Source organism: Cinclus cinclus, chromosome 23, assembly GCF_963662255.1.
Source record: "Cinclus cinclus chromosome 23, bCinCin1.1, whole genome shotgun sequence".
In the NCBI taxonomy this organism is placed as follows: Eukaryota; Metazoa; Chordata; class Aves; order Passeriformes; family Cinclidae; genus Cinclus; species Cinclus cinclus.
Genome location: NC_085068.1, coordinates 5,009,606 through 5,021,795, shown reverse-complemented (window position 1 = coordinate 5,021,795; position 12,190 = coordinate 5,009,606). Strand labels below are relative to the sequence as shown.

The following is a 12,190-nucleotide window of genomic DNA, read 5'->3' as shown; positions in this document are numbered from 1 at the left end:
CATCAAGGATCCAGTGCACATTCCTGGCTCGAGCTGTTCTAGAGATAAAGTGATGATGTTTTCCTCCTACATCTCACAACTTTGCCCCTATCCAGGCAGCATCCCTCTAGTACGCTTTTCACCCAGGCCAGGGTGATTAAGCACTTAAATTGATTAATCAAATTTCTTGTGATGAGAACTACTGTCATTCATTAATCTGAATGGGATTATAAATAAGATCTGGCAGAGAAGGGAGACAAACATGTTGACAGATAGACCTGCTGCTTTGAATACAGATCACACCACTGCATCTGGAGGGTCTAAGCTCCTGGCAGCCTCGGGATAGAGCTTTCCTAAAGGTAAAATTAGACTGAGATTAAAGTATCCCTGTATTAATAAAGAAATATGCATTTATGAAGAGGCAGGCACTGCAGTGGGGGTGTGGGGATGCATACCAATGATCCTGCAGTGGGCCAGGCAGTGGGTGTTGCTGCCTGTGGAAGCATCAGTCCCCACGTATGCTGATTTCTGTTGTTAAGACAATGTCATTAGAGGATTCATTTCTGACAGTGAGAAATGTAAAATCTTGAAATCCTTGCAGAGACTTCAGAACCCCACAAAGGGAAAACAGGGTTTGAAAAAGAACCCATTAAACATTTAAATATTCCATTAAATATTGAACATTTCAAAAATTGCTTTCTAACGAGTCCCCAGGTAAACAGAACAATATTTGTTAACAAAAGCCACAAGAATTGACGAGATCCTGCAATGCACAGGCTGTGTAACCTCTCCTCCCTTGATCAGCCATCACATGAGAGCCCTGGGCTCATGTCCAGGAACTATTATCTGGGTATGGCTGCCAATGGCATCGAGGGCATATGGGGGGGGGGGGGGGGGGGGGTTGAAATGTGTCAGGAAAAGAACTGACGGGATTAAACCTGAAATTCCTGCACCAAACTGAACGCCTGCACAGTGGGCAATGCCCGGGGCTGCACAGCGCTGTGATGCCACAGCTGAAAAGCAAAGGGTCAGGTTCTCTGGGTTTTGCAGCTGCCTAGAAATGTTAGGAATGTTTTTGGGATCTGCTGTCAGTACCAGGGACTCCTTGCCCAACCTGGCAAACCGTAAGCAATTGCTTAAGTTCTGTTGACATCGATAAAAGGCGAACCTTGCCAGCAGCGTGGCTCAGCCCAGGCTGAGATCTGAGCACGTGGTTTTGTGCTTTGCTGAATCAAAGTTACTATTTATGAACGTCAGAGGAAAATCCAAACCTGTCTCATGTCTGTGTTTCTCCGAGATGATGAGTGAGAATACACGGTTTGGTTTTGATTTGCAACAGTAATGGGAAATCTTGGATCCATTCCTGTATTATGACACTCCTTAAGTCAAAATAAGAGCTCTGGCGGCAGCCTTCTGGCCCTGGGATTCCCCAGGGTTCAGACATGGTTTCCCCTCCCTGTTTACTGCTTTCAAAAGCTGAACTGGGGCCAACGTGCACGGGGAAATGTTGAGAATCTCCTGTCGCCTCTCTGTCTGCTCAACATGCCTCTTTTTTTTTTTTTTTTCTGTGTGTGCCTCTTTTGCCTTACGAGAGTTGTGACAAGCCCCCATCAGTCCCCCCCGGCTGCCCATGGCTGCTGCAGGACAGGGAAGATTGATGGCACGTGGCTCCCTGCGTGGTGCTGGCATCGAGTCAGGGGGTTTATAGCAGCACATTGGCTTTTCTCGCCGAATCCTGATTAATGGAGTGGGCGGGAGCCGCCGCTGTCTCCCGGCTCCCGCAGCTGACAGGGGCGAGCCTCATCTGACGTTTAAATGCATTTGGAATGCGACTGTGGATTCAGCATCCCTGTCCTGAAAGAAGGATTATCTGTTGTAAGATAACCCAATCTCAGAAGGTGCTCGCTTCGGGTCTGTTTGAGAAGAGAGGTGACGCACAAAATTTGAGGGGTTTCCCCGGTGGTTGTTAATTCAGTGGCCAAGAAGCCCGGTTTTCAGCTGCCTCGCTTTTCTAGCAGGACTCTGCCCTCTCAGAGGGTCGGCAGAGAATTTCGTGGGTAATGGTTACAGAAGCAGAAGGACAATTGCTCCTACGTGTAAAACAAATATATCACTCAAATAGCTGACAAATTCCTCTGGTCATGATTGTATGAAATCCAGAGGAATCGGTTTCAGGAAGATGGGATGGTGTCTCTGCTGGGATATGGAAATGTTGGTGAAAAGAATGGGATAGCAGTGGTACCTGTAAGAACAGATTATGGAGATGCCTGTGACAAAATCACAGAATGGTTCTGTATATTAGATGGGAGAGTGGGGTTTGTAATTTCATGTTGACTGTATCACCAAAACACAGGTTGCTGCATTGAAGGAAGCTCATCTGAGCACTTTCAGGCTGCTTTTCCAGTTTCCCTTCCATGCCTGTGAATCCATATGTGCTGCTGCACAGCTGCTGCTCCTTCCCAGTGTGTTATGGCAGGCAGGGGTGGGAGCAGAGCGTGGGTGGGCTCAGATACAGCTCCTGCTCCAGGAGACCTGTACTTTGTCATCAGAATGATGAGAGGAATGAAGCCAGTGCCTCTCTTGGCTTTCCATGGAGGTTTGATCCATGGCAGCAGTGCTGCTACTGCCAGCAGTGTGCTGCTCTCTCATGGAAATTGGTGAGGAAGCTCTGAAATGGTCAGTTATTACAGAGGGAATCCTAGCAGCACAGGGATGTACCAGGGAGCCCATCAGCTGCTGGGCTGAGCACGTGTTGCCCAATACTCCCATGGAGCCAGGAGCAGAGGGCATGGTCCTTTTCCCCCAGTAACCTGCACAGATCCTTCTCCTGGTGTCCGGAGGCTGCTGGGGTGTTGAAAGCTGAAGCCTTGCCACCAGAAAATTACTCAAGTATATTTTAATAATGTACAGCCATAGGTCTTACGTGATTTGTTCTCTAAAGATTGATTTAGCTTCTTATTAAGGGAATTGGGAATTCAATGTGAAAATCTGAACAAAATCTAGGCGATTTTTAGGGTTTTTTAAATATCCACTAGTGTAACTCACCAGGGAGAAGAATTTCAAAGCCTGTCCAACCCTATCTTGAATTTTTGATTCTCCTGCTTTCTTGTTTCCATTCCCAAGGTATGCTTGTTAAGGAAGAACACCTCAGCGTTATTGTATTATTTTTAAATAAGCCACAGTCACTTTAAGGAGCTCAGGATAAAAAAAAATCCACTAATAATTTGATTTTATATTCCCCCCCTCCAGTTTTCAAAAGTTTGGTAATGCCAAATGTGCACTGCCTACAAATGGCAGGGCGGGCAGCTGTAATTTCACACTCTCCCCTGCTGACCAGAGAAGGCCTTTTCTCTTTAATTACCCTTGGAATTGTAATGGGATGAGCTGCAGCAGAGCTGTCAGGGCCAGCGTGGGGATGCACAGAAGGTGCCTGTAGCTGGTTCCTGGGGCAGGTGCAGTGGTCTCATCCTGGGAGCTGTGCAGGAGGGATCCCCCATGGTGGCAGGACACAATCTGTGCTCAGGGCATCCTTGGCCACACACACAGGGTCATCTCCAGGGACAAGGACACACTCCCTGGTAGGTGATGGGACCACAGGGGCACCGCCATGGGCAGCCAGCAGCGGGTCACAGCATCCCCACATCCCCTGAGTGTCCCTCTGCTCAGGGCTCCTCTGGGGTCAGGCTGATTCCAGCCCCTCCCGTGTTCTCCACACAGCAGTCAATGAGCTGCTGAGGTGGCATTTCTCCTCAGACTGTTCAGAAATGCCTTTTCTCTTCTGGAAATTTTGTAAACTTGAAAGAGAATCATGAAAAAAAATGTTCTCCTCCGTCCAGCCCATTAATTCAGCCTGCTCAGGACAGAATTAACCTTGGCAAGCCTTGCAAAGGAGAGAGTCGTTCTAACCTTAAAAATCTGCTGATTAAAGCTGGTTTCAGGAATTCGATTTCACTTAATGCATTGGCTGAGCGCCCAGCCTGGCATTAACATCTCCACAGACACACAGGCCTCTGCAGCTTTTACCTTCCCACTAAAAAATAATTTAAAAAAATAAAAGAAAACACAGCTAATGAAACCCCCTTTGCCTGCTTTGAGCGAGAGTTCATTTTAAAGACTGCTTTAGCTAAAGGTACTACTCCTGGCCTGTTTACCTGTCTGCTCTGGCCAGGCAGGGTGGTAATTCCACTCTCCTCATTAGCTGCAGGGAGGTGTCAAGCTGGCCAGTGCTTGGCAGCCCTGGGCAATCCCGGGGCCAAAGGCAGGGGTCAGCATATCCAGGTGTAGGGATATCCTACACCCACCTCCCCACAGCCCCCCTGTGCTGAGCCATCTGGCTGCAGATTTTGTGTTATCCACAGTGCTTAACCCATTAATCTTGAAAATCCTCCAAAACAATGACACAGATTTCCTAGGTTTCTATTTATATCCTCAACTTTTTGTTATGCCTTTTAATCAAAAAATTAATGTAGTTTTTATTGCTGTCATCACTCATTTTGCCTGCACTCCACATGCTGGGCTCCCAGGCTCTGTTTCAGCCCTGCAGTGTTTCTCTGCCTCTGTGGTGCCTCAGTGCCCGTGGGGACAGTCCCTGCTGTCCCTCCTGAGGGACAGGAGCTTGCTCAGTGTGTGGGTTCTCCTTCATCCTAGCTGCCCAAGTTAGGACATCCAGTCTCAAAACATCCATCCAGAGTCATATTCCCATATCCTGCTGCCATGGGGGAAAAAAAAAAAAAAAAAAAAAAAAAAAAAAAAAAAAAAAAAAAAAAAATTAAGAAATTCCTCCTGTGTTCTGCGAGCTTTTTGGATTCTGTGAGCTGTTAGAATTTTTTTAATGATTTGCTGAAATGTTGAGAGCCAGTTTCATGGAGGTGGGAGGCTTTTGTGTGATTCATTATTGACAGCTCTAGAATTATCCACAAGACAGCTCTGGAGAGGGAGGGCAGCGCTCCTGCCTGTTGTGACCACGAGCTGCACAGAGCCCAGTGCTGGGCTTTGTTTTAATCAGGGCCAAGTTTCGATCGACTCCACAGCAGATTGGGGTGGGAAGCAAGTCAGGGAGTGCTGGAATAAATTGATACACATCTCACAAGGTGCTGTGAATGTCCCTGGCTGCTGTGGAGGCAGCTCCAGACCAGCTTTCCCATCCTCACTGAGAAGCAGCTTGGACTGGGAGATGCTGCACCTCACAATCTGCTTTCTGGAGTGGGGGGACCAGCTCTGAGTCAGCAGAACTGAACACTGCAGACCTTTCCATGCAGCCCCCAGCGCTGTATACCAGGAGTCACTGTCAGGGCAGCTGTTCCCCAACCCTCAGGAGGGATTTAAATGTTAAGCTTTTCTTTGGATTATTTTCTGCAGGGCTTTTTTCCTCCTCTGTTTTTCCTCCCCGCATTTCATTGTGTAGAATGTACCCTTGACACATTTTAAAAACATTATTAATCTTTGTCATTTGTGTTTTAAGAATAACTCGGTGATAGCAGCCAGTCCTTAAATCCTGTTTAATTCAGGCTGACCTTGTGAGCAGTGATCCTGGGGAGGGGGGACTGCTGCAGCCTCCCATGTGCTCACTGAGCACGCATGTCCAGCAGCACGGGCACCCCTGTGCGCTTGGATCTTTGCAGTTAAAACCATTTTTGTGTGTTTGGGTTGGCACTGGCTTGGTTTCCAACTAAAACGTTCTAACATACTGGAAATGTGGGGGTTTTTTTCCTGCAGGAAGAGTTCCTTGGCCTTGCTGATTTCAGTTAATCAGAGGACCAGAATTCATTACAAAAAAAAAAAAAAGGAAAGAAACAAACTATATTTTGGCATTTTGCTGTCTAAAATATCTGACAGCAATTTTTTCAGTTTACAAACATAACATTTTCAGTTGAAATACCCAGGAGATAAACCATGGAAAAAGAGAGGAATGTGTTCTATTTGCGAAAAAATAAAACTACAATAAAGCAAAGGTTTAAAGGCAGCCCCCAGACCAGCCCTGTCTTTGTCTTGCTGCCCCAGTTGGCTCTGGCCACTTCAGGGTGGCCACCCTTGAGCAGAGCCCCATGGCAGGGGCTGTTAGCAGGGGGGGTTCTGTGACCTTTAGCAGTGCTTACAGTGTTTACACCGGGGTGCCACAATGCTGTGTCGAGTGTCACAAGCCCCAGACCAAGGGCAGAACAATGTCCTCCATTTGTGGGTCACGCAGTGCTGTCCCATCCCCAGCCCAGCCTCTCAGGATGTTTCCTCCACTAACCTGACTCTGTTTTCTCTCTTTTTGTGTCCCCAGTGCCTGTATGGCTGCTATGTCCATTCCTCCATCATCCCCACGTTTCACAGAAGGTGCTACTGGCTTCTGCAGGTAGGATGACAATGAGTCCTCTCTCCTCACCTGGTTGAGCTGCTGCAGCCACGTTCGGCTGCTGCTGGGGGGATCAGTGTCCCATGTTTTACTGTCTGGGGGATTTTGTTTGTCTGAAAGGGAAATAGGTCTTCTTAGTTCTGTGTCTCTATTTGGAGGGATTACATATTTTCTCTAGCAATATAGAGCTGATGCCAGCTCATATGTTCTCTAAACATGGAGTTGGCTCAAGTGAGACCTTCTGGAGTTTTCTGGTTGTGTTGTTCCATCCTGAAGCAAGGCAGGAGTCAGAGAAGCAAATGCTGCACAGGCATACCATGGTGTGGGACTGATATCAGCCCTGGGCTGTGCTTGACTTTGAGGAGAACCCTGGGGCTGTGTTTGAATTTGGGGTCAACCTTGAAGCTGGCCCTGTGGTAGATCTGCTTTCCTCTAGTGAGATGTTTAGTCTCCAGGGAGTATTTTGGAGTCGCTCAATGATTTTTCTTCTGGCTGTTGTGGGAACAGCAAAGTCCCAGGAGGAGTCAAGCCAAATTTTCCTCTTATTTACAAAAGGTTTGGGCAGCTCCCCTGGGTCTGTGGGGGTGTGCAAAGGATCTCATGTGGTTTGCCTGGGGGGGTGTTTGCTGACCCCACCTTTGAGGAACTGTTCACATTCTTGACTGGTTACCATGGTGTACAAAGTAGAAGCAATTTGTTTTCTTTCATTATGAAACGGCACTTGACACATACTGTAAAAATATTGTTTTAAAGATTAAACTCCCATGGTCCTTAAAACAAACAAGTCTGAGGAAAGTGACATCTGTTTCTAGAAGCAAATGGAAAATAATTCCCGTTTCTCCCTAGTTTTGCAATTGCACTTCCATATTAAAAAAGAAGACACTGCTGCTGTCACTGGGGCTGAACAGACCCCTCACAACCCACAGAGGATGGTGCCCACACCACGGACATAATCAAAGAAAACACACATCAGATGTCACCCTCCTCTGTGTTACCGGTGCGTTCTCAGCTCCATTTGCATCTGTGGCATATAAATGCTGTGTGCAAGGAAAGAGGATACGCTTGGCTGCAGTGGTGGGAGCAGCACTGCGCCTCACAGAGAATTTTGGCTCCTCTGAAAACACAGTGTGACTGCATCAATCATGTTCTCTTATGGGCTGCCCAGGCTGTGCTTGTCCTCCTCGAGAGCTGCTGGCCCCATAGTCTTCATTTTTGAGATTTGTATTACTTTTTCTTCTTGAGATGTGCTCCCTAGAAGTGCTGCTGGCCCTGGCTGCTGTGGCACTCAGCCAGCATCTTCCTGTTGGGTTGCACTGCAGCACTGTAGGATCTCTGAGCTGTTCCCCGGGGTCTGGCTCCTTCATGTTCACAGGGTGTGCATCAATGTTTAGTCATTTTCTTTGCTCTGGTAATCACTTTCTTGTCAAAAGGATGGGAAGTACATTTCTTAGAAGCCTATTTATAAAATGTGCTGCAGGACGTCTCACTGTGGCTGTGGTAGACTGGTATTCCTCAACAAGGACACGCTGTGCCTTCGCTGTGGGAGGAAGAGGGGTCTGATTCATGGCAGCATCTCCCAGGCATAAACAGGCATCCTTCAGTCATGCGCTCAAGGTTATGCAGCTGGCAGAAAGGAGCTGGCCAAGAATAGATGGCACTTTTCTATCGTCTGCACAGTGTTTGTGTTCAGCTCTCCATGGTGAATTCAGGAGCAGTGACACCAGAGAGACAGAAGGTGTGTTGTGCATCTCCTTCAGAAGCTTTAACTTCAACATCCCTGGTAAATGAGTTTGATATTCAAAAATAGGTATAGCCAGGGCAATGTGTGACATTAACCTCCAGCAATATGTTTGGCTTTATAGTTCACAGAGGCACATGGGTGACTTTCCCTTTTTTGGGGAGACATTCATCACTTTCCTGGGACATGCAGTGCTCTCTCTGTGAGTCTCTCTGGTCAATAGGGAGTAAATACAATTAGTTTGCGATGCCATCTATGGTTTATGGGATGATCTTCCTCCAAATCCTATTGTCAGGTTAGATATCAATTAAAAATCCTTACACAATTGTTCTTGATCTTTCCTGCCTCACATTTTCAGTGTAAAAGCCAGGACTCAAGCCAGCCATAGGGACTCACAGCCTGTCTCATGCGTTTATGTGGCGCCATAGCCATTAATTTTATGATGATGTCTGATTTCTTACTTAAACAACTTTGTGTTGTCATTTATGATTGACATGATGTGCCTGCTCCCTGCAGACTGGTCAGAGGGTTGAGAAATGAGAACCAGTCATCTGGAGCTGCATGATGCAGTGTTCTGGGTCTCTGCTATGAGTTCTCAGGATGTCGGCAGAGACTGTGGTGCTGATGGCTGTGGCTCCACTTCCTCTGTCTTCTGAAGGGGTTTCACTTTTTTGATACATTTCAAGCTTCCTTGATAACACATTTTAAGTGCTGCCTTATCCCAAAGACCCTCAATATTTGTAGTTGCCAAGCCAGCGTTGAGATGTTCCTGCTGGACATGGTCTAGACCTGGGCACTGGCAGCCTCTTGTATGGATGCTCTCTTGGACACTCACTCTTGGGCCTGAATGAAAAAAGCATACCCAACGTGGTGGTTCCCTGTACTTGGTTCTCATATATTTCTTTTGATTATCTGATCTCTAAAAATATGAGATCGTACTCTGAGTGACACAGGCAAAGAAGAAGATGAGGGTGAGGACATGGGTGGCCTCTTCAATGGTTGCTGGGGAACACATCTCAGTAGAACTTCAGTTTTTATTGTTTTGCATTATCTGTTTGCTTCTGAGAAGATGAAGAGCCCTGGCCATCCACAGCTCACCGAGTGTGGAGCAGAGCTGCTGAAACCTTTCTTGAGATGTGGGTGATGGCAGGTCCCAGCCTCCTGCAGAGGCTTTGGTGCAGCTGTGACTCTGCATGCCTTGGTTTGTCACTGGCAGGACTCAGGCTGCCCATGTTAGACCTTCAGCATAGTATCAGATTTTGAGTCAATGGAAGAAGAAAGAAGAAAACTTTTCCTGTTTGTACTCGTACTGACTAATGGAAGGAAAATGTGAATTCTCAGACACAGACAATTTTCAAACATTGGCACAGCTGAGCAGAGAAATGCAGTGTTCCCTTCTGTGTGTTGGAAGTTGGCACCCCAGGAACTGAAAATGAATCTGGCTGCCAGGCTTCTGGGTGGGCTGCTGCTTGCCAGGGTTATGGAGGCAGGCTTTGCCTTCACCCATGGACTGCGATGGGCACCTTGCTTGCTCCCACTCCTGTGCTGCACAGCTGGAGATGCTGAGCTCATTGGATGCTCATTGTGTTCCACCTGTAGCAGGGGCTGGTGTCTCCTTTAAGTGCTGGTGTTGGCACTATGGGGATGGGAGGGAATACATATTTTAAGTGTTGCCCTTTTTCTTAATTAAGAAGTACATAAGCTGTGCTATAGGATCATGCTAAAAACTTGTAAATTTAGACCTCTTGGCCTGTTGAGCAAATTAAGACTTAACAAGCCTTGGAGAGAGGTATGTTGCAGAGAGCTGTTTCACATTGCACATGCATTGACTGCTCACTGAATAATTCAGAATTGGTGGAGAAGAGTGTCAGTGGTGCTGTTCTGGCAGGTGAGCCAAGGAGGCAGAGTGGGATGCAGGCTGAGCTAGGCAGGCACAGGGACACACCAGAGCTCCACAGAGCTCTGTTGTAAATCCAGTGTTTGCAGTAATTGCTGAAATGTGATAATCCATTTCTCTGGGAGCCGGGGGGAAAACTGCATTTCATCTTTATTGTCCTCACAGGATGCTCCCAGCAGTCATGGCAGTCATGGAGTACTTTTCTGTCGGGTAGGAAATGGCAGGGGAAGGTCAGGGAAGTCACGGAAGGAGCAAGTGGGAGATGCTGAGGGGCACTGGTAGTGGACAGTATTTGGGTAGTGGTCTTTAATTACTGTTCCTGTGGTTCTGTGTGCACCAGCTGTGCCTTGCAGAATATGTATAAGCACTGGTTGAATGTCAAAGGTTTTTGCAATATTCTCTCTTTCCTCTGTTTTTTTTCTGAATTCTTCCTTCTGATACACTTGAATATTCAGCAGTTTGTTACTATGAATGTCTGCACTGATGCTTAATGCCCCCTGAGTGTGTTCCTTTCCTAAAATACATCTTGTCTGAAAGCTGTGGGCAGAAAGTATTGAGACCTAAAAATAATTTAAAACATGTTACATGACATCTGTCACTGTCCTTCATAAATTTAGTGCTTGTTCTATATTTTTTTGCCTTGGTTTTCCATTATGCCCTAAAAAAGAGGAAGCCCTTCCCATTTCTTTTTGGTAGCACCCCGTCAGAGTAGCTTTTCCCTCTCTGATTGCTTGTGCTGCGCTGCGTCAGCAGCATCTCCCACATCCCCGGCTGGAGTTGACAGACAGCTTGAGGATTTGGGGCTTTTTCCAGATAAATTGGAAGCATTACAATCTCATAAAATTTATCAAGACTTTTGCTTAGTAATGGGTTTTTATTTTTCATTTGGGTGAAATAAAAGTGGCTGGGCAATAAAGCACAGAGGATGCTGTGCTGCACATGGGCACTTAGCTGGGTCCTGTATGTTAGGGGGTAGGGTGTGAGCGAAGCCTCGGCGCAATGAGTTTTTGTGCATTTTTGCTAACAGGATTATAAACTGGCGCTGCTATGCTGGCACATTTTCCCAAAGTGTTTTTTAGCCTGTGTGATGAAATTAAGTGGTATAGAAGTACGGCAGAGCACGGTCTGTGGTAGCAAACCACCACCAGTCTGGCTGCACGTCCCAAGCATGCTCAGGATACAGGTGGGTGCTCACAGAGCAGACTTGTTCAGCAGCTGTGCTTTACCTGCCTCAGTTCCCGTTGCCAGTGCCCTGCGTGCATGTGGAGCTGTGCTGGAGAGGAGACTGGGTGTGGGGAGACCAAACAACAGTACCAGGAGAGCAGAATTGTCTTCTGTGTTGATTTAGATGTGAGCTGCAGCAGCAGAGATGCTTTTGGTACCAGACACTGGCAGGATGCAGCAGTCAGTCCTCTTGTGTTATCACTTGGTTTCACGATGCACAAGCATTTTCAGAGGATGAGGAAGTTGTGGGTATCCTTTTCATGCTTCCTTAACATGCTTTTGACTTGATCTCTCTGAAGGATGCACTCTTCTTTCCCTCCTTTCATCTTCTCACCAGCTCCTCTGAAGGCACCTTGCTCGTTGCTGTGTCTCTGCTGCCATGCAGTCACTGGAGCAGCCATGTCTTAAGACTCCCCGTCATGTTTTTCAGGATTCATTAAAGATCTGAAATACTCATGGAATTGGTGGAGCTGTGCAAAAACTATTGCTCAGTCCAGCTGAACTTCCAAGGGTTCTGTGAACTCTTTTGTAATAATTGTCCAGGGGTTTTTTTTGTTTTGTTTTGGTTTGGTTTGGTTTTGGTTTTGTTTTTATTTTTTTTTTGTCACATGCCTAACATACTGACTCCTGAAAGTGAATTTCAGAGAAACTATGTAAGAGAAGCAAAGGGTCCTGTGCATCATGCTCCCAACCACCCTTTGGAGTCACAGAGAGCACAGCTTGTGTGCTGCTGGAGGAAGGACAAACTCTGGAGCCTTGTTTGTTGAGAGAGCTGCCTGCATTTGCAGCCATCCTCACACATGAAATGGAAAAAATAAGTCAGGATGTTGCTTCATGAAAAACATCTTCCATGACAGAAATCTACAGTAGATTACACTGAGCTATGGCTTGGCTGGATTGTGCATGTATCTGCCTGGATCCCTCTGAACCAGAGACTCTACAGAGTGGGTGAAGTGGGGCTGCGAGAGCAGCAGCATGAGCCCTCTGCTGATGTTCCAGTGAAGGGGAGGCA

The 12,190-nt window shown here is 46.9% G+C and overlaps 1 protein-coding gene across 3 annotated transcripts in view; it reads left to right on the top strand.

The window, feature by feature from the left end:
* CAMTA1 (calmodulin binding transcription activator 1) overlaps nucleotides 1-12,190 on the top strand; it is a 234,288-nt gene that overhangs the window by 117,106 nt on the left and 104,992 nt on the right. For all 3 annotated transcript variants that reach the window (XM_062507528.1, XM_062507526.1, XM_062507527.1), the window contains exon 5: nucleotides 6,248-6,319. In XM_062507528.1, coding sequence (XP_062363512.1) covers nucleotides 6,248-6,319 — 72 coding nt within the window. The remainder of the gene's footprint in view (nucleotides 1-6,247; nucleotides 6,320-12,190) is intronic.